Here is a 23,744-nt window from a genome sequence, read left to right on the forward strand (position 1 = left end):
ACTTGCTTCTTGATCTGCGCATGCGCAAACATACATAACAAGTGGAAGTTCTTGTAGGAAATGCGCAGTGCTATTGAACATAACTATGTAAAACGTCTACTGATTGGATAAAAATACTTACATTCATTTATAATGAACGCCGTCCTGACTTTGACTGTTTATGCATGTACGTATATATGGAAACAATAAGCTTTTATTGATACCTATTAAAATAAAGCTTTCAACAACGAAAGTGCATCATAAACAGAAGAATTATAAATATTTTACTGAAATATGAATGCAATCAATGCTTTAATTTACCCCCAAATACGTACGGTAAGTGATTGAACAGCATAATAAAGAGGAAAGAACTAGTATATTTTGTCACAATGTATTGGACAGATAGGTTGTTTATAAAGATGTTGTTTGTTTACTAAACATTCTTTGGTTTAGTAATATACTGCTAAACCATAAACATTTATGTAAGAGACTGGGGATTTTTAGTCATGTCAAATAAACGTAACAATACATTCAGTCTCACATCCTAAAACGTGATCCTCTATTATTTACACGGTTCAGAAATTTTGTATTGACCATATATTTCTTTGACAGTCTTTATTTCAATTCATTTGACTAGTTGACGCAACAAAAGTCTCTTTCAAAATACGAACTTCTTCTTTTTATACACAAAGCTTGGTTTTCAATGTAACGTGAGAATTTCGTTTCTTTTTGTCCTATGTTTACACGATAGTTCTTTAATTATTCATGGCATTTGTGTGAAGGAAGTTTGAAATAACCAAATGCTTTTATCGCATTTAATTTGTTCAAACTTGAATTACGTAAATTTTACGCTATTATTGAATACCAGTTTTAGTATATAATACGATAGACAACGGGTAACCTTATCTATTCGATATATGCCCGAGTTAAAGAACATTTTTCCATCCTACTGTGACAGTACGGTCGAACCGGGGACAGAAACTAAAGGAACAATTTAACACTCATTACAAAATTTACAAGTTTATTTACAAAAATGATTATTTACAGTGAATGAAAATGAACAAAACCTAAAGAGAAAAAAAAAAACTAAAAAAACACTGAGCTCAATATTTGATGTTTTTTACAAGATGTTCAGTTCTCAGAATTACAGCTGATTGTCATCGTGACGGTTAAACAGATGTTTCACTTTTACTTTGACTTAGAGTAGCACTAAAATTATGTAAGTAACTGTCCCATTAAATCGCGAAGGACGTTGACCCCATTCTGGCTCCCCATGTCTGGTGTTTGTATCCCTGAGCTGTCTCAGTCGATTACAAAGGTCAGCGGCTTGGCGGTTAAGGCACAACCATGTGACGTAGAATCTCTAATCTGGGAATTCACATCCAGGCGAGTAAAGTAAAGTGAACCACGGGTATAAGACTTCCGGGTTGTGACATCAACAGGAAAATGACGTCTGATGGAAGAAGCTAAAATATATAACATATGGTCAGTACCTTAGCAAATACAATTAAAGGCATAAAACTGCTCCTTTGGGTACACCATACCTCCGTAGGCTCCCATAAATAATACGTGCTACTTATACAAAATATACGTGCTACTAAGTTCTTACGTCACGTGAATACAATACGTCATTTTTTACTTCCATTATTTCTCAAATTAATTACTTACTAGTCTAAATTTAAAGTATGATAAAGATATGAGAAAATTATGATGAAAAATTATAGATAAGAAGATGAAAAACTATTATTTACAACCATATATTAACAAAAATGTAATGGAAATTAAACGTAACACAATAGCTGATATGGACGTATTATCGACTACCATACAACAACACGGCCATTTTAAGGATATGCAATATACTGGCACACGAAAATTTTAAATTGCAATTACATATTAAATATGCGGTATTATACATTACAATACAATGCAGTACCGGCGTTCCATAATTTACAACGAAAAAGACATATACGATTTATGACAAAAAGTACTTGCTAATTATCAAGTTACATAATTTCCAATATAATTTTACAACTTATACAAACGAAACATTTTAGATTCCTCTTTCGAAATAGATAATTTACAAAAGTTTAATAAATTAGCCTGACCTACCGAAATTAGCTAATCTCTTGCCGAAAAGTAAACGTTTTACAAAATTCTGTAGAATGAACAAAAATTTACTAAATAAAATCGTAGTTCAAAAAGCATACAAAAATCTAACAAATAAATTTCTTACCTCGATCGAGCAAAATGTAATTTCTACATAATATGTAAGAGTTTCATAGTGTCACCAAGACTGAAAAATGTGTTGTGCACTAAGCATATCTAGTCCAATCAATTTGTATCGTTATGTCCCGTCAAATTTGGATTTTGCACGGAAATCAGGACATAGCCGTGAGCTCGGACTGTTTTGGCGAAAATGTCAATTGGACAATTTAAGGTGGTATCACGTTTTGAATTTCCGGTGAATGATAAAAAAACAAAGAATATTCAGTTCTTTCCAAAAAAACGTTATGTTATGATTCAACCAAATAGTTTCCTTTGTCTACCAGAAAGGAACAATTCTTGTATGTTAATATTGAAGTTTGGTACCTTTATAACAGACAATAAACTAAATCAATAGAAATTCATACGTGACTTCGGTGAGCTCAACAAAGCAATTTCAAGCATAAATATTAATGTGGAATGTAAATAAAGTTACACACTACAATATCCTACCAAGATACTTACAAAAACAATGCATTTGCAGAATGAAGAGATAAAAGTAATTTTGACAGCTCGTTAAAACTAATGACAAATTTTGACAGGTGTATGCTGACTCATGACCTAATTTGTTTTTTTCCTGTTATTTCTAACTTTCAGTTTGATGCAATACCTGCATTGATACTACAGATACGTTGAGGCCCATATGTCAGTTTGTGACACCTACTTAGACGGTAGGCTGGTTCTGAAACTATAAGAAAGCCAACACAAAATTACATTAACATGTTGAATTAAAAATAATTTACAGTTGAATGATGATTATTTGGTATTTCAAGGATATTGTTTCCAAGTACTCAAGTAGTAAAAACATTAACTTCTATTAGAAATTCTGTTTTTCTACCAATCGATCTAAATGACAATATAATTGTGGTATTACCGTTGATTGTTCTCGAACGTTGAAGCCATTTAAACTTTACCAAGTGGGGTGATTATTATGTCTGATTTAATTATGCTCCCGCCATAAAATGGGAAGGGGAGGCATATAGTGTTACCCCTGTCCGTGTGTATTTTTGTTTGTTTGCTTGTTTGTTTGTGCTTTTGTTTGTTTGTGTGTTCGGAAAGGGTGGTGTTCGTGTCCGGGCCATAACTTTGACATGCACGGTCCGATTTCAGAATAATTTCAAAAAAGTGATAAGCATAGATAGACAATGTGTCATGCGTAAAAACATTTTACTAACTCAAAGGTCAAGGTAACAGTCCTTGGCTGATCTTAGCCAATTTTCACTACATATATGCTGATAATGTGTGTTCGTGTCCGTTCCATATCATTGACGTGCATCGTTCTATTTCAAAATAATATGACACAAATAATAAGCACGGACAGACAACAGGTCAGTAGCAACAACCAGGGCTGGTATTCATAAATCTTCTAAGGGAAAATTTTCCCTAAAGGACTAACTAGTGGAAAAGTTCCAAAGCATATCGTCGAGATAGTTGGAATTTCTAACAATATTGTCATATACAGTCTGGCATAGTTATGAAGCTTATCAATAAATATTATCAAATTTACACTTTTCTTTTTTGCTAAGTTGTTTAGGAAATTTTACAAAGTTAAGGATTTTCCTAAGTTTTCTTCTTAGGAGCTTTATGAATAGGGGCCATGGTCCATAGGTTTAAGGTCAAGGTCAAACTTAGAGGCCAAAGATCACATACAAGAGTGACTTTGTCCTGGGCGTGTCTTCTTCGTGCATGGAGGGATTTTGATGTAACTTTGTTCAATTGTACACCATCATGAGACAGAATGTCATGCGCAAGAACCAGGTCCCTAGATTAGAATTACTTCCCTTTGCTGTTACTTTAAATAGTTTATATTGTAACGTTTTTATTACTGTTCTTAGGGAAAAGTCAAGATCAATTTTCTGTACAACATGCATGTTACATCCAATTTTGAGATGTATTTTGACATATCTCTACGTGGTAAGGATATTTGTGCGTTGTGTGGACTTTAATTTTTTTTAAGATCAACTTCTCTTAGTTGTTACTATAACTTACTTATATTGTAATTGTTTTATAATTGACTGTAAGGAAAACCCCACAAGGCTGCTTTTCTGTGGTACAACATAGAAGTTTCTTTCAAATTGTAGGTGTATTTTAAGGTATCTTTACCTGGTAAGGAGTTTTTTGTGGACTTAGAATTACAATTAATATAATTATTACTACACAACAACAGAATTAAAATTCCATTTGCAAATACAGGTGCTAGTGTATATTTGCTATGACGGGCGTATATTGTGATATTCTGGCACTCTTGTTGTAAATAAATAGGGCCAAGGGTCCGTTTTGTAGTTTGTGGGCAGTACCATTCCTGTGACCTTTCTCATGTTGCGGGGGCATCAGTGTCTGTGACACATTTCTAGTACATATATATAAACTACTAAGTACGCATATGAATATGAGTGGATATATATACACACAGGTATTGACCTGCTAAAGTCAAGAATATCTTCCCCTTCGAAACTTTTCTACGTTCTATGATTTGATACAGCTATGTTATTAGGACTAGCAGAAATACTTTAAATGTAGAAAATGTACCGGAACCGTAAAGTCATGCATGTGAAGACAATACATTTAGTCGTCGTATAATGTTTTAATGCAAAAATAGCGACAATACACGTTTTGTTTAGTGTATTAATGTCTGCAGAAGCCCTTGGGGTATATTTGTGACCTCGACCTTCGGTATCGTTCACAAACATTTCTGCGGGCTTCTGCAGATGTAATACATACAAACACGTGTATTATCCTTTCATTTGCACGTTGCAGTTGTCGCTATGCGAAGTGTGGAACCATGTAAAATAATCAAAAATTATTTTGATGTGTTTAAATTGTTATGTAAGGTCAGAAAGTACATTAGCATTGACATATGATTACTAGACACGCCAGTCCACATCTTTCAAGTTGATATATATTGTTGATGCACGTTGCGCTAGTTTGTCATGTCAATACGTCAGAAAATGCACCAGCTAATTTAGAGTATGGTTATATATTGTTTTAGATATTTCGTATATTCAGAAAGAGTCTAGGACAGTCCAAGTGTGGACCGGAAGTCCGAGCAGAGACCTAGGAAATGGGTCTCGTAGATATTAAAATATTGAGAGACAATGTAGAAGATTATGTTAGGTTTTAGATATGAAGCTTGTTAAACTAAGACACAAGAAATTAGAAAATGATTTACTAATGTTATGTACAAAATATTCTACTGTGTAAATAAACATAAAAGTGGTTCAGAATGTGTTGTTGTTATGGATCGACCACATTACAACCATTTCAGAAGATTTCATTTGGGATTACTGTTTTACATGCCTTGTACATATTAATGTTTATGTGTATATGAATACTGTTTAGTATAAGCACATTTATTCTCAATAATTAACATGTTTGTGTTCACATACATACGTTAGTGCTCTTCTCTTGAATACCCTTAAGTTGTGGTCAATCAAATTTTAGCAGCATTTTATGACACTTTTAAGTTTTCATTAATTGTGTTAGAGATTCATTAAAGAAACAAGAAAGAACCGTTACATAGACTTAGATTCCTATTGGAAATGTGCATCCATTATCATTTTATGAAATCTTTCAATTACTGTAATATAAAAGTATTAAATATGGGCCATTTCTTTTGATTTCAATATAATTTATAGTTTTGCATTTGATAAACATTTAGATATTTCAATAACTTGAAACAAAAGGCAAGATTTACACAAGCGCAACTTCAGATTAATTATTGCAAACGTGCAGAATCACTTCAAATGGAATACATGCATGGATTATTTGATATTTCAAATGACGCTACAAACTCTATTATAAGAGAGACACATTTAATTTTGAACATATTTTTTCTTGTGTACATAGTGGACATTTTTTATTATTTGATGGAGATCTTGAAAGCTTTATATGAAATCATTATTATTATTATTGAATAGTTGCTATTAAAATTTCTTACACAAATATAAACTAGGCAATTTTCGTTCGTAAAAATAACAGTTGAGGCACATCTTACCAAATACGTGAAATTGCAGATCACAAACTTTATCGATACAGACTGCCTTGAGTTAATTCTTGCCAAAATTGCCATACATACGGTATGGCAGAAATTTAAATGGCATTTGCTTTATCAAAATAGCTATATACTAACGAACATATGTTCAAGAAAGTATTATTGGCATCAAAAGTTATTGCGACGTGCGTATTCGTAAAAATTTATCATTATTCAACTTTACAATATTACACACTGTATTAGATCAATTGCAAACATCATATGAAACAGACAGAGCTAATACAAAACATAACTGAGCCAATATGAGAAAAACAGGGCCAATACGAGAAAAACAGGGCCAATATGGAATTCAAGCATTTTGATGGGTTCAAAAGAGATGGCCAATACGGAGAAGCCACTTCCGTTAGATTTTTAAATGACGCCATTTTGTTTTACATCAGAGTTATAGATTACATTTTTTTTCACATTTTGACAAAAAAAAATAATCCATCATGTTCATTTAATAACCAAGTATGACTGAGCGGGATGCACGTCTTCAGAGATTACAACGGTACTTTCGCTTATTCGGTATTGTGTAAAATGCAAGTGTTTCCTGTCAGAAATTCTGGCAGTTGTCAAGGAAAATAATAAGAAACTATGGAAACTCAGACTAATTAAAAGGATGAGACTTATCTTTAACAGACATTTTGATAGTGTGGACTATATGTGCAATTATAAATAGCGATTCAAGTGCTGGAAAGTGGATAAATAAATTGGCGAACACGAGTGTCAGTTGTGAACTGCAAACAATTTCGGATAAGAATTAAACGAGGCATGGAACTATATAATATGTGCTTGGTTGGTGGTATTATCTTGATCAGCACATATGTGTATAATTTTGTGTCTCGTTGCTTGCAGCCTAAAAGGAAATGACTTTTTAAGCAGTTTTTATCACAGTTCAAATGATAAGATACTCGCTAAAGAAAATAAATAGGAATTCCAAAAAATAAGGTAAGTTCTAGTTACTCTTGATTTTGTCGCATTAAAAATATCTCTCAAAATCATTCTCAAGTACCTACATACAACTCATTCTGTTTTACTGGCGAAAATGATCATGATTTCTAAAATACCTCTAAACAACTTGTCAAGATTTTTCACCTGAACGTGCATAGCTGTCATAAGGTAACTCACAGTGTTCTTATACTGTTGCCGCCAACAGTTGAAAGTTGAATAATAATATTATCATTAATCAAGCAATTTCATATTGGCCTAGTTATTTGTCCTCGGGCAGTCGTATTAGCCCTCGGTCTACGGCCTCGGGCCAATACGACAACCCTTGGACAAATAACAAGGCCAATATGAAATTGCTTGATTAATAACATTATAGTATGAAAGAAGCGCCGTCTGACTTATTAAACAGCATGCACATTTTAGCAAATAGCTTATAAACGTGTAGAAGCGGAGATTGTATGGGAATAATGTATTTAACCTATAAGCTTCATTACAAGTCGAAACAAAAGACATAGAAAATAATTTAAAACTGTAAAAAACGTCGCTGGACTGGTATTTGCCGATGACAAATGAAAAAGGCCAATATCAAAGATCACACAGACGACAACAGATTTTTATTTGTGCATTTTGCTAAGATATTCACTGAGTCTTTCATGGTCTAAGGTCAGTGTTATATTCAGCCGAATATGCTTCTTAAAGTCTACATTATACCTTGTGCCATGCGACATTAGATGATGTTTCACAACCCAGGAAGACAGTTTGGTTGATCGCTCAGGGGAATAAACTTTTGTTATCCAATCATCAGTCCACCAATTGTCAAAATATGGAGGGTAATAAAAATCGAAAATTTCTAAATGAGAACGATGAACCATATCATGTGTTAATATTCCAGTGTTTCCTTCATGACATGTTGGTCCAACAACACCTATATTTGGGGGATTGTAGTTTTGCAGAATTGATATCCCTTCCGATGTCCATTTCTGAGTTTCCATGGAACTGTCATCGTTTATGCGAACAAAGTAATCCATGCCATCTTCATAAGCTTCTCGTGCCATTGCATTAACTGTTTTTGTAAATGTTCTACCACGGGTCACAACAGTTTTAACTTTATCAAACATTGTTTCCAATTGATATTTAACAGTTTCTAAATAATCACCTTTTTCTATTCCAACATACATAATATAGGTATATTCCTCTTCCATAGTTTTATATAGGGAAGGCAAGCAAATAGTTGTTAAACTCAGATTTTCTACCAGCGGATTTTTAATCTTACGGGTTGACGACGGGACTAAAATGCCAATTTTTATTGCTCTTTTAAGTATTTTTTCAGTACTATTGTATACATTATTCATACTGGCATTAAAGGATTTAAAAAAAGAATAATTGTGAAATTGGCCGGTGGCGTTTGTTGATAAAAGTGAATCTTTTCCTTTCATAGATGAAATATTTAAATTTGCTAATTTTTCAAATGTCTTTGAAATGCTGGGAAAATGTATTTGGTGAGCGACATAGAATGGTGATAAGAACAACGTGCAAATTATTGCTATCCAGATTCCTTTGGTTTTCAAAGTCTTTATGAAAGAACACATTGTTTTTTCTTCTCACACTGGAATAGAGAAAAAAAGAAACATTTAACTATCTCTAAAGACGAGCTTACGACTTCAATACAAGAAATCTAAAAGTTAATCTATTTAAGATTGAATATCTGTGTCTTTGTACAAAACGAGACACTTTCGTGTTTATATATGATTTATATATTTCAATAGGTATAATGTTATAGCTCATATTGTCATGTACTGCATGAACTGAGAATTGAATAAACTTAAACTTGAAACTTAAACATATTCTTAATATGATATTTTAAAGTGAAACTTGACATGGTTTGATACACCTATTCATTTATTTCACAAAACCCTGTTCATTACTATTTTTCACACGTTTACAAAATTCTATTACAAACTGTATTACCAGAACAGAACAGAACATACTTTATTTCTCACAAAAACTATTACAGTTTCTATTGACAAGCAATAACATTTTAATATTCATTTGATAACGAAATTGTGACATTAAGAATACAGATGTGTCCAAATGAATGGATGGAAAATATTTTCGGATCAACATACATAATTAACAACGGTTTGATGTGTGTCGATATCTGTATAATAACATATATATACAGTCTAAAGCTGATATTTCTTCTAGTATCACCTTCATTATACAACATGTTTAATATCTACTCTTGGACAAGAACGAATATTATACATATATAAATATCTGCCCAAAACTCACGATATGTCTTATGATCTGGCATATTACACAATTCACTCTAGTGTTTTGTAAACAGTAGCCTTATGGCGTAAAAACAATATACTTCATTATAATAAAAAATGTTTCTCACTGCAAGATAGCAGTCTACTATACACATTCAAATACTGGAATAGTCTAATACATGTACAATGATGCTTTAGAATAGACGTTATATTTACAAATAACACAAACATAATTACCGGTGTACATAGAATAACTCATATTACAATCTAAGTCTACGTATTTCAAGTGCTTCCTGGATAAATTTAGCTTACATATATAGTTCTGTTTTATTTTTGGTTGATAACAGTTGGGTGAACTTAAACATACTTGGTCTAGATCTATAACAACGTTTGATATATTTACGCCTCATTTGTTCATACGGAAAAACATTTAAATATGAAATGAAATTCATCTTCTATATCGTTGCTATTACATATTTGACAAAACCTTAAATTTCTGTCTATTCTGTCTCGACCATATCGGCTAGTCCGTATTCTTAGACTATGAGCAGACACACGAAGTTCTGTAAGTACAATGCGCAGATTGCGAGACACAATATTATTTAAATATGGTTCCAGTTCAGAATCTAATGATTCTTTAACACTTTTATACAGAGTCAATACTTCCATACTATTAACATTATTTCGCCATTCTTGGGTAAATTCGTCGATCAGACGTTGTTTAAATATAGAAATAAATGCTGAATCTACATTCCTCATCAGATGCCTATTATTTATAATGTCATTCCATTTATACAAAAACCCGTGTTTTGACAAAAGATCTTTAACATGAGTAAACCAATTTACTTTACCCACGGCGGAATCATTAAGCTCGGAGTTCACAATGGTTTAAATTATACTATTATTTTACAATGCGCACATACCTATTAATATATAAAGGGTACCGTCCCAACAATGTTTTGCAAAATTTAATATGTAAAGTTTCCAACTGTTTGGTCTTGAAAAGTCCCCATATTTCACAGCCGTAGCTAACTGTGGAACCCACAAATGAATCAAATAGTTGCAATGCTAATTTTGGTAATGTTTCATGTTTCTTTAAATTGGCCATTAGCGTGTTCATAGCTTAAAGGCCTTTTCCGTACATAGTCTTGGTGTTTAATGTAAAATTCCCTGTATAATTCAGAGTAACCCCTGAATAATTAATATCATTTATAGTCTCAATAATACAAGAGTTGTGTCCATAGTACCAAGATTCACCTCTATGCATGCCTCCACGTTTTCTAAACACAACACATTTGGTTTTTTTCTACATTTACTTCAAGGCCCCAAGTATTACAATAGTCATAAAGTGTGTCTAGAGATGACTGCAAATCAATAGGTGTTTCAGCTAAGATTACCATAAGACATAGTTCATTTAAAGAGAGCCCAACATCTATTCTCTTTTGCAAATTTAATTCTAAATCTTCAACAAACAAAGAAAACATAATCTGGGAAATTATCTCCCCTTGACGTACTGCCAATTTCAGAATAGCTCGCCGTTTCAGTGTTTGCTTCATACACTTGTAGTCACTGACTGATATCGATTTTCTTACCGTGAGTGGCTAATTTTGTAACCGTTATTTACATTAACTCCGCCCAAGTCGCGAGTCAAGTTATGTGGGTTTTTCCCATCAATTTGTCTGAACAACACATAAATTGTCAGTCATACAATGTATTTATGGTTTTTAAAACTTGATGATATTACAGTTTAAGCCGTATCTCAGAATCAGTTTCAAATCAAACATTTTTTACAATCTGTGACTGATTACAATTACGTAAAACTGTCCCGATTAGTGTCGCATTATCTAAAAGTACTTGATTTTTCTGTCACCGATGATAACAATCATTAATCCATTATAGCCTCACTACAAAATGCAAATTAAGTCAGCGCATAAAGTTTATACATGTAAAATTACACATGTGTTTTTACCACTTGGTCAGAGATCTAAGTTCACAATAGTAAATCATAGCCCGACTGGCATCACTTTTCATGTCAAAAAAGTAAAATATTTAATTTAAACATAAACTCCCTGTTTAAATACGTTATTCAAGCTATAAAGGCAATAAACAAGTCTGTGAGTTTGAGATTCTACCAAATATTGGCTTGAATTAACTGAAATATAGCCGTGGTACGTGGGAAGAACCTCTGCAAGAAACGTCCAAATTTCTCAGATAAAGAGATATGATCGGTAGCAAGGCTCGAACCCATGCCCTCCCCACCCACCCAATTGACCAAATCAGAGATTACAGTGATTTCAAGTTAGCGACTAACCATTTGACTACGGGGATAGTCACATGATGGATGGATACTACAATTCCTAGTTTAGAAATCACACGGGCACATTATTGCAATAAAGCAGAAGTCAGCATTGACTTAGGGCGACGAGTTAGACTAACAGCTTATTTTTACATCTATTTTTACCGTTTTACTGAAATGTTCATGACATCACATACTACATGGTTTCTTTATGCAGTAATAATTTGACGGATTTCTATGAAAAATGTATAATTTTTGATATGGAAGACTTTTCCAACGAAATTTCAATCGATGACAATCCTTTGTTTTAATATTTTACACATCACGCGTATATATACAGAACTTGAGTGTCTCAAAAGTGGACTCGTTTGAGAGAAAATATCGGTAAAAGTATTTTATCTTTAATTTCATTTAAAATTGTGATAGTAGAATTTGAATTGTAAAAGGCGATCTTGCATAGACTTTATTCAACGTTAAATTGCCTGTCACAAATACTAGAATTTAACGACCGTACCATTTGACAATATTCAGTTAATCAGTCACATGTGCTTTTGAAAGTTTAAAATCATAACTATAGTTTTCCTATCATATCTTGTCCAACTTCGACAATTCTGGGCGTCGAACTTTGAAAAATCGAAATACATGTAGCATTTAGACACCAGACCCAGATAGGCGCATAATTATACTACAGTCGAGACTGTTTTAAGAGACCGACTTTGGGAAGCAGCGAAAAAGGTCACATATGACAGGGAGTCTCTTAAAACAGTCTCACTTAACAGGATGATGCTGGTTTCATATATTTTTCCAATTAAAGTACATGAACATCGGATACTTATATATTGGCCTCTTTTAAGGTAGGAGCCGAAAATGATTAAATACTATTTCTTTAATTGCATATTGATAAAATATAAATTTCAAATAATTTGCATCATTCGTATGATGTTGATAAAAGAAATTAAAGCTCAAGATCTGGCAAGAAAATAAAGGGGAGCAGTAAAATATAAATGTTCCATTTGAACTATTTACACACTGAGGTTTATGATATTTATATTTTTGTGTACTAATTGTTCATTGACATTTATTTGATTATTGACTGCATCTTTAATCGGTGTTTACTTCGTCGTTTCCTGTTAAATACCGCCATATTTTTGTTTCACCAGGAATAAAGTTAATTTATGCACCGACTCAGAATTCTTCAGCGACTTTATACGCTGGTTTTCCCTAATCGAGCAATTCAAGTGCCTTAACACGCTGTTCTAATGTCAAAACAGTTCTTTTTTATGTTTTTCGTCAGCCATTTTTTTGTAAACAAATAAGTTCTCATCTCAAACAACTTCACGCGAGATAAAGAACGGTAACTCTATCGTGTAAAAACTTGCGGGGGAGCGTCTCAAAGTCGCTGAAAACGGTCTAAATATCGATTCGGGAGCCCGATTTTACAGTCGCTTGTCGCGTAAGGCAGGGGGTTGCTTAATTCAGACTCTTTTAATAGTAAATTGCGTCCGGAGCATAAAATAGGGTCGCATATGACAGGGAGTCGCTAAATTCAGGGGGTCGTTAAGGCAGTCTCGACTGTAGTAGTGACCTCATCACATTGTATTTTACCGACATTCGGATTACATCTCATCATATGTAGCTTTTTACCATGTAGGAAAGGAAATACGTATTAGTTAAAAACATAATTGAGCCGCACCATAAGAAAACCAAAATAGTGCGTTTGCGACCAGCATGAATCCAGATCAACCTGCGCATCGGTGCACTCTGCTCATGATCCTTACTGTTCGCTAATAGTTACTCTAATTACAATTGGCGTTGAAAGCGAACAGCATAGATCATGACCAGACTACAGACTACAGACGCACTATGTCGCGGCTCATATTTTTAGTATAAGTAAATGTTTCCGTTATCATTTAAACAATGAGATTTAATAATGATAGGTTCTTCATGACATTTAATTTGACGGATTGTATATATTTCAATATAAATTAACGGATATCTAAGCTAGTGAAATGTAAATATTTATTACTACGTCGAGATATCAGTCATAAGATTACCTTGGGTCTATATTGCAACCTGTATTTGAAAGTAAACGGTGTCGATTGTAAAGAGGTCAACTGCTACATTATCAAAGTTTATTAATAGTCATTTTTACAAATGATTGAAGTGATCGTTTACAAGAACTAGGAAAACAAATGATGAATTGTTTATGTTGGACTATATAAGGAGAGTTGTCATTCTACATTTTCGATACTTGAACTGTGCTTATCATTATATAATACATTTGGAATGAACATTGAAAATGTTGACACATGATTAGATTGAAAGACACATAGATCTAGTTTTTAACAGACTGAAAACTTTTTACACAAAACTTGGTTTTTTAACGATATAGTGACACTGCTACAAGCATAATTGTAAAGAAATATTGTTAAAGTATAATACACAATACGAGACTGTACCTACTCAATACATCACAGTGTTTGTTGTTACTTCTCCGAATGATTTGGTTTGAAAGAATCGAACTAAGAAATAATAAGTTTTGTTGTATTTCTTTAGAGTACATCAGTGTCAATCCTCAGACAGATCAAACCTTTAATCTAAATAATTTTATATGTATATGCTGCGGACGTGTCATGCACATGTATGTACGCATTATGCAGGATTATCTTGAAATAAATTCCCGCAATATTTTACTTTTGTACCTAACCCTTTACATGTTTTATTTTTGTACATTTTAAACCACTGCGATCACAGGAGCCTGAAATTCTATCTATAATGCTCCAAAATGGCTAAATATAAAAATTACCCCTCCTATATATATAAAAAAAGAACAGGAATGAAACAAAACCGTACCCCGCCCACTTTTTGTAAACAAGAAACTTCGAAAAACAGCAAAGCATCTCTATACGAGCGGTCTTATTTTGAAGAGTACAAAAAAATATACTAGAAACACTGCTTACTGTAAACTGTCTTCCTTTTAACTAACACAAAATAATCATTTTCAATACCTTTTCGTTCATCGCCGAAACCATTGCGTGACGTCACATATACATGTACCTGTTTCACAGCCTCGCAGTTAATTCGATGTATCGGATGATATTCGTAAAGTCTTAAAATGATCATCACTCGATCTGTCTATTTCGAAAGCCCGGTGTTTATACGTAAAGTTTAAAATGTGTTACCTGTCAACATTCAATTTATATTTCAGAAACTATATGTCCAAAGAGTCCTTGTTCACGTCCATCAATTCTTTTAGAATTACATCGCACTTCACAACTGCATTTTATAACATTAATTTTTTGTTATTGACCAGAAACTGTAAAGTTTAGAGTCTAATAAAATATTCTTCTTCTTCTTCTTTAAAAGAGATCAACTGAATTTAAACATCATAAAAAAAAACGTTTTCACCAACTTCCTGAATTAGGTATGAACTAAAATTTGTAGGGTTTGAAATGGTTAAGAAAATATAATACCACGTGCGACATTTTTTTTTTACCCGGTGCATTAAAATGTCACGCATCGTATCGTGCAAAATCTGATAAACTTGGATATTTTATCAACAAAAATAATTAGGTGACATTGCTTATTGCAAAATATGAAATACTTCAAAGTTTCGAAGTACATATATCATTTACCGCAGTAATTCAGAAGTTTGTTTGGAAATTATAGTCTGTCCCACCTAATTTTGGACCTCCGATAATTTATTTGTACTGTATTTAAAATTGTCAAAAATGGCATCGTTAATACTGGAAGGCTAATATCACTTGGCACCTTTTCCTTTATTTTGAAAAAAAAGTAAAATGAAGTTAAAATCAAGATTTTATGTTTCCCCGATAGACTTGCATTGCAAAGTGACGTGACGTCCATTCCAAGATTGCGGCATCCATACAAACGTCATTTGGGGGTCTGCTCACAGTTGGCAACGTCTGATATATTTATTGTTGAATAGAATACATTGAAAATTAAAACAAACTTTGTCAGAAACATGTAGGATTTACTTGTGCGGAAGGCGCTGAATTAACATTTTACTTCAAATTAAGCAGTTATTTCCGTTTCAGGAATTCAGCCTTTTTTCTGAAAATTTGTTTGTAGATCTAGGGGGCCTACCTACTCGTTAGCATTGACGTAAAATAAATACATGTCTCAAGTCATTGTTTCAGCCATATATATCATAATAGAGGTGGGAACAGCATAGATGCACGCAACTCATTTAAATCATTTTCATTATGGGTTACTGTTATTAACAATCGTATCAAAGGTGCGGATGATTACAGTCTGTTGGAAGGTTGAAAGAAAATATAATGTAGATATAAGAAATGAAATGATTTCATTCGATGTTCATGCAAAATGAACGACAGAATAGAATCGGCAAATTGATTCATGGATTTGCCGATCCTATTCTGTCGTTCATTTTGCATGAATACCGAAAAAAATCATTTAATTTCTTAAATACATGTCTGTGTACTGACTGGCGCTTTCTGTAACCTATATGCTGACTATTTTAGTGATCGTTCGATTGACGTAAAACATTATTTCTCAATGCAATCGATTTAAAATGTACATATTACAGTTTGAGTTTAACCCAAGGGACTACGTAAAACAATTTAATAATTGCCTTAATACTTTATAGTTATATAATATCTATTTTATTAATTCTATCCTCGCGTCTTTATTTCTCATGCTCCCCCGTTGCAGACTGGGGCATGTTTAAACATGTCTGTGCTATTGATAGGTACGGTAGATCTGTAGACGAAATAAAAACAAAGACCTTTTGAAGTGGTATTTTGTTCTTCAGCTTGATAAAAGAAGCATGTTCAAGCGCGTTAGTTACTTTCATTTTCGATGGCATGAAAAACACGTGCTTTTTTTTTCTCTCCAAAAAGTACGTCTACGAAACATTTATTTCTATCACAAATGGGGGTAGTACACAGCTTTATTGAAAATTCCACCAAAAACACGTTGAATGCAAAAATTAAACAGTGTTTCCGTTAAAAATGATTTGTAGCAATTCAAAATTTATTCAGTTGAAAATTTCGTAGTTGCAGGAACTTTACCATACTGTCTATAACTAGCTTATGAAATACATCCACCCATTTCATTACCAAAATATACTCCGGTTAAAATGACGGTATCAATTGCCACAACTTGTACCTAATGCAAGATATTCACAGCATATCACTGCGGTCATGTGTATGCCGTGATGTAGTCACATGCCAAATTGATATTCATTGTAAATATCATACGAAATCTCGTGAAACTTCTGAACTTATGTTGACCAAATGCTTTTAACAGCGATACATTCGTTGGTTTTCGTGTTGTAGCTTCTACGCTTTGTTTTACGTCACACCGACACAATTTAGGTTATAATGGCGACTTTCCAGCCTTTGATGGCGAAATAAGACCGTATGTTTTCCATCGGGTATTAATTCATCATGGACGAGAACCTAAGCGGATCTACAGACACTCCGAAAGCCAGCTGGATTGCTTCCCAACATGAAAGAATTTTACACACTTAGGGATGTTTCGAGCCACCGGTATTTAGGGGCAAGTGACTCGAAGTAAGCAGCCTCAACCGCATGGCCGAGAAGCCCTCTTGTTAATATATATATGGTATATGTATATTGTATATACCTTGCATGGGCCGGAGGCCTTGAAGCAAATAAAGAGTTGTCATTGTCATTGTCAATACTTATTAGTTATCTGCTTTACTTGTTTGTTGAGACTTAAGTTTCGAAAAGAGAGGGAAATAATGATAAATAACACCTATATTTTGAACAGCAGAACTACCAGCGTATAAGATAAGAATTTTGTGCTCAACACAAGGAATTCTTTATAGACTGAGGCATTATATGCTTATAATCCAGGGTAAAGAGGAATGCTGGTTGAAGCTCGTGTGAATGATTTACCTCTCATGAACAGACTCGATATTTGTCTTGGTTGCATTCTATTCTTTCAAAGGATTTTTAAAACTTTTCTCAACTATCATAACAGTAGTCTTAAAGTGCCTTGTGGCGGCATTAGAAAGTGTTCCCGTACTTGGATTCAGTGTTGTAATATTTTCTTGTCCTTTGGGATCGTGGAGTTCATTTAGTGTAACTACCACAGAAGTTCCACTAAGCGGTGCAAGGGGGCGTTAGAGGTGTTGCACGTTTCATCAGGCCCAGTCAAACTGAGTTAGCTGTTATTTTGTTTGGTTTGATAGCGTCATTTTGATCGATTTTAATTATTATCTTTTCAAGAAACTATTTTTGTTTTCAGATGAATGTTGTCTTGTGCTTTAAATCAGGGACGTACCTCGATTTTGAACTGTACGCCATATATGAGCAGCATAGCTACAAACCAAGCAGCTAGGAAATTCAAGGCGGATTGGTTTTTTGGGCTTTTCCACTTGAAAATGTTGAAATTTTTGTGCTCTCTTGCTATATTCCATGGTTAATACAATTTGATTGTCACATTTGTACTACATATTACAGAGATAATCATTCAAATTCATAGTTCATCACACTGCTTCATACTTACTGGCAGGGATCGTGACTGCATCTAAAATTGCAACTAGAACGGCCCCGGATATTTTTGAGGAAGATAACCATTTTTTGTATCGACTCCTCCGGAACGTGGGTGCTTAAATATGTTGATCGCTCTGACACAATACATGGTCCGTAATAGAATTCATTAATGATTTTATCTAAGATTTTAAAGTGCTCTATATCTACTTAGCAGATTATTCCTTTTATTACTTCGACACATTTACAAGACAGTCCATGACAAAACTTAAATCAACAGTAACAGTAGATATATAGCTATGTTTCAAAATAGTTGCGTCACTGAAGTACTATGTCATTCTGTATTTTATTCCGCACCTGCCAAGATCCGCGCAAGCATATTGTGTATCGCCAGAGCTGTTATTATCATTATCTATTTGTTTATTAGATATCCTCTATAATGTGAAGATTGCATAGGCAATACTCACACATTAAGGATATACTAGTTTTTTGTTGTTATCGTTTTTGAAATCTTCTTCAAAGTTTAATTTAATGCATGACTTCTGCATTTGACAGGATAAATGTACCTACCCACAAATAGCAAATATTTCATGTTTTCTCACGCAAAACGTAACTTTTTTCTAGTTAAACAACATTTAATATTGGTAAACGCAAATTCAAACTGTATAAATTGCTAAATAGTATTTCAGTATCCAGATTTGGATATAAATGGAGAGATTTAACTGCAACCATTAAAATACCTTCAATGTCACAACAAAAGTGTTATATTAAGCGTAGGTAGGGAGAGCGTTGGTCTACAGATCGCGGGGTCGCAAGTTCGATCCTCGTGCTGGGTGTTTGTTCTCCATGACGATTTGATAAAGACATTTTGTCTGAAATCATTCGTCCTCCACCTCTGATTATTCATATGGGGAAGTTACTTGCGGAGTACAGATTTGTCCTGGTACAGAATCCAGGAACACTGGTTAGGTTAACTGCCCGCCGTTACATGACTAAAATACTGTTGAAAAACGGCGTTAAACCCAAAACAAACAAACAAACAAACCAATATTTAGCGTGACATTTTTCTTGCTGATCATTATGTTCTTCTGCTGCTCTCTTTTTTACCAATAAAACACATGCTACTAGTATTTGAAACTGCAACAGCAGAGTGAGACAGGTGTCCTGCTGTTTATGCAAACAAATTTTCCGACATGCCCAAATTGAGTACATCTAGGTCCAGTGGGCATATATGGTGTTTTGTTGGTATATTTGTAAAAAACGAGCGCTCACTCGTTGCCGTAGAAACTTGGATGCACGCTAGATTTGTAGGGTATAAGTAAACGACAAATTTATGTATATGTATGTACTAGTATAGGAACGTTCTAGTATTGATGATGGAGGAAGATCCAATATTTGAGCCGTGCCATGGGAAAACCAACATAGTGGGTTTGCGACCAGCATGGATCCAGACCAGCCTGCGCATCCGCGCAGTCTGGTCAGGATCCATGCTGTTCGCTTTCAAAGCCTATTGGAATTAGAGAAACTGTTAGCGAACAGCATGGATCCTCACCAGACTGCGCGGATGCGCAGGCTGGTCTGGATCCATGCTGGTCGCAAACCCACTATGTTGGTTTTCTTATGGCGCGGCTCATTTATTTCATCACGGGCGGCAACCTAGGTAGAACCACCGACCTTCTGTAAGCAATCTGGATGGCTTCCTCACATGATATGCACAATAAAATCTCTTTATTTGACAGAGTATCTCAAATTGGGGTTTGTGGCAAAAGGATTCCCCAGATGTGGTGCTATAAATCTAAAACATCCAATTGTTATAAATGTATAATTATTATCAAATATAAATCAATTTTTTGGGTTTACTTGCATATTTTTTATTGCTTTACTTTCATTGTTTAAATTTGCCACTTGAAGATGAAAAATATGAATAAAATTTAATGTGCCGTTCGTAGGTGCTACCACTGGCACTTTCTACGCAGTGTCCAAAGGTGTTCCTTTATCCGTTCGTTTGGTCCTCGTTGTCTGTACACTTACCCACTTTGTTTCTCTATTTTCACGATTATTAAAAAAACACAAATCTGTATAACATTTTAAAAACGAATTTGATAATCTTATTAGGATTATGTTGTTCAAGTGAAGAACTTTAGATAACCACCAAACCTCCATAGGCTTTACATAATATTGCAGTTTTAGTATTTTAAGCATTTTAATTTTCACGGTGCCGAATTTGAATTGTATGCACATGTACGCCCCTGCGTTTTGGCATTGTTTTGCAATGTTATAATCACAACAGATGGAGTCAAACACAAAGCTCCCCACAACCACCCAGCTCACCCCACCCCCATGCTGATGGGTCGCTGAGACTTGACTTGATCAAAAAATATTTTCAAAATTGGTTTACCTACAAAAGAGATCCTCATTCATTTGTAAACAAAATATAACATTTTGTTGAGTCTCAGTTATCTTAAGCGGATGCTAAGTAAACTAAACCTGCGCCAATAACAGGGTGTCACTTATACTTCAAGACAGGTCATAAAAGAAACAATTGTCAACGAGTTAAAAGCAGTGGCCAGTTGGGATAACAAATTATGTAGAGAAGGCTCATAAAGGATCATAAATTGAATGTTTAGAGGTTTACGGTTATGGGGTACTGAAAGAGCGTTATCCTGAAGGATACGAGAATAGGAAAGCACATTGCCTTAATCGGCGAAGATATATTTTAAAAGAGCCAAACTGTACGTGGCACAAAGACGGTTATGACAAATTAAAACCACACGGGTTCTTCATTCATAGCTGTATTGACGGCTACAGCTGCCGCCTGATGTGGCTGGAAGTATCAGCTTTAAACAATCCACATCTCGTTGCAAAGTACTATCCCAATACTCTTAAACAAATGAAATGTTCGCCCAAAGTTTTAATAACTGAATATGGAACTCCAATCTTTCTTCAGAAGTACTGCTAGAGACTCTATGGCTGGACTTAAAAGCTTTCTGTACGGTAAAAGTGTGTCAGATCAACGTATTGAAGCATGGTGGGGTATTTTGGTACGACATGGAATACATTGGTGGATAAATATGATTAAAGATTTGAGGATTCGAACAGATTCAACGTTGAAGCCCCGGTACAACAAGAATGCCTGAAATTCTGTTTTATGGACTTTCTCTAAACAAAGCTTGACAGAATTGCACAACAATGGAACAAACACTTAATTAGATCACAGGAACGTTACAGCGAGCATGCCCACGGAAAACCCGATGTATATTACACCAGAGATTTTCGATAGGTTTAATTATGGCACTCCTATAGATTTATTAGATGTGCAAGCATGCCTTGACATATATAGCATTCCGAAACGAGAAAACCGTGCCTGAATATTTGGAGCTGGCATATCTTTTCAAACCTGACATTCGGGAACCAACTGACCCTCTTTATGTTCTTCAGTCGTATATAGAACTGAGTTTCTTATATATTGAAAACTATGAACTGTTACAAATGAATTATTTGGGGCGAGATATCTAAGGGAAATTAAAACATGTTTTGTTCTATTCTATTTTGTATCTCATATTATGGATAACTTAAAGACAGACTTGGTGAGCTCATAGCTTATTTCAGTCACATTGTCACAAACTGACATACGGGCATCATTGTATCTGTAGTTTAAATGCAGGTATTGCATCATCTTTTTGTAAATTTTTGAGTTATTGAGGTAAATGTCTTGATTTTTCGCATAAAATACCTCTCATGCTTTTCTGTATTTCATAACTTAAATTTCCATGTAAATTTTATTAAATTCGGTTCAGTAATAAGAAAGTGGATATTTCATAAACTTCAGTAATTTATGTTCTATCCCCAAAACCGCTATAACGGGCCTTTAATTGTCAAATTTCAATCCGCGCCAAAGTAGTCAGATTTCCCGGCTATATCGTGTTTCCCTTGGAAATGCAAATAGTCAGAGTACACGCATATATCGTGAGTCCCATGATATTTAGTATTTGGTGGGACATTACCCTGCAAATAGTCTGGACTAGATATGCCTAGGGCACACCACTTTCGACATTAGACGAATTTACGTCACATTGATTTTTCTTGGTAGAAATTTATGCTCGATCAAGCTTCTTCCACCAGACGACATTTACCTGGTGATGATGTCACAACCCGGAAGTACAATACCCGAGGTTCGCTTGTCTTCACTCGACTGGATGTGATTTTCCCAGCACAGGGCTTTCGTCCCATGGTTGTGCCGTAAACCGCAAGGACGATTATTTTTGTGATCCACTGAAGTCAGCTCAGGGATGCAATCACCTACCATCATAGGGAGCCAAAACGGAGTCAACGTAGTCACGGTTTAGAGGGACTTTACTTGAAGATATGTTGTATTTTTGTGCTACTCTAAGTTCAAAGTTAACGGAATCTGTGTTATGGAAATGTCAGTGTAAGGACTTTATACTTGTTAAATAGAGATACTGAGCTCATTTTTTTCTTCTTTCTTACAATAAGTTTTTTTTTTTCTCACTTTCCGTTTATTCGCTGTAAATAATCATTTTTTTTGTAAATAAATTTGTAAATATTTTTATGGGTGTTGATTTGATCTGGTAGTTATTGTCCCCGGTACGTCCATCCTGTCCCAAATGGTGTCAGAAGTGGGATGGTCGACCAGACACAGTAGCTATTCGAACATTATTAACACTCATTAAACTGCAGCAATGATTTGTAAAGATTCCTCTTGTTTTGTTTTTACAGCAATATCTATTAAAATAATAAGACAAAAATAATGAAAGTTGTTGGTTGCTATATGGTAGATAAGGGCTATCATTCAGTACCATTTTAAAGTTCAAAGCCTTTGTAGAAGTACTTGACATTTTTGCCAATTATTGGCCGTGGCAAATTAAAATTGGCGGCAATTTTATGCCCTTTTTCGACTTAGAAATTTTTGGTTAAGGTTTTGTAAGTAAGCTGGTATCTCAGTACCTACTAATGGGAATAGATTGAAACTTCACACACTTATTCACTGGCATGATTTGACATGCAGTGCATAGGTTGCATAACTCTATTTTGCATTCTTTCAAAATTATGCCCCTTTTTCGTCTTGGCAGTTTTTGGTTAAGTTTTTGTATGTAAGCTGGTATCTCAGTAACCACTAAAGGGAATGGATTGAAACATCACACGCTTGTTCACTGTCATGATCTGACATGCAATGCACAGGTTACATACATAACTCTACTTTGCATTTTTACAAAATTATGCTCCTTTTACGACTTAGAAATTTTTGGTTAAGGTTTTGTATGTAAGCTAGTATCTCAGTACCTACTAATGGGAACGGATTGAAACTTTTCACAATTGTCCATTGTCATGAACTGATATGCATTTTACAGTTTCCATAACCCTGTTTTGCAATTTTACAAAATTATTCCTCTTTTACAACTTTTATTTTCATTCAACTGACAAAGGCT

The 23,744-nt window shown here is 34.2% G+C and overlaps 1 protein-coding gene across 3 annotated transcripts; it reads right to left on the reverse strand.

Annotated features, from left to right (window-relative positions):
• Positions 1–894: 894 nt before the first annotated feature.
• Positions 895–15,241, reverse strand: LOC123526293 (uncharacterized). 3 transcript variants are annotated; one of them, XM_045305386.2, is made up of 3 exons: positions 14,803–15,241; positions 7,937–8,831; positions 895–1,445 (listed from the first exon to the last, which is right to left on the reverse strand). In XM_045305386.2, the coding sequence occupies exons 2-3, from the start codon at positions 8,812–8,814 to the stop codon at positions 1,415–1,417; spliced, it is 909 nt and encodes a 302-aa protein (XP_045161321.2). In that variant the 5' UTR covers positions 8,815–8,831; positions 14,803–15,241; the 3' UTR covers positions 895–1,414. The 3 variants fall into 3 exon arrangements, with proteins under 3 accessions (XP_045161321.2, XP_045161320.2, XP_045161319.2); XM_045305385.2 differs by lacking the exon at positions 895–1,445 and having other exon boundaries at positions 7,823–8,831; positions 14,977–15,240; XM_045305384.2 differs by lacking the exon at positions 895–1,445 and having other exon boundaries at positions 7,823–8,831; positions 14,803–15,240.
• Between the last annotated feature and the right edge of the window lie 8,503 nt (positions 15,242–23,744).

Source organism: Mercenaria mercenaria, chromosome 14, assembly GCF_021730395.1.
Source record: "Mercenaria mercenaria strain notata chromosome 14, MADL_Memer_1, whole genome shotgun sequence".
Lineage (NCBI taxonomy): Eukaryota > Metazoa > Mollusca > Bivalvia > Venerida > Veneridae > Mercenaria > Mercenaria mercenaria.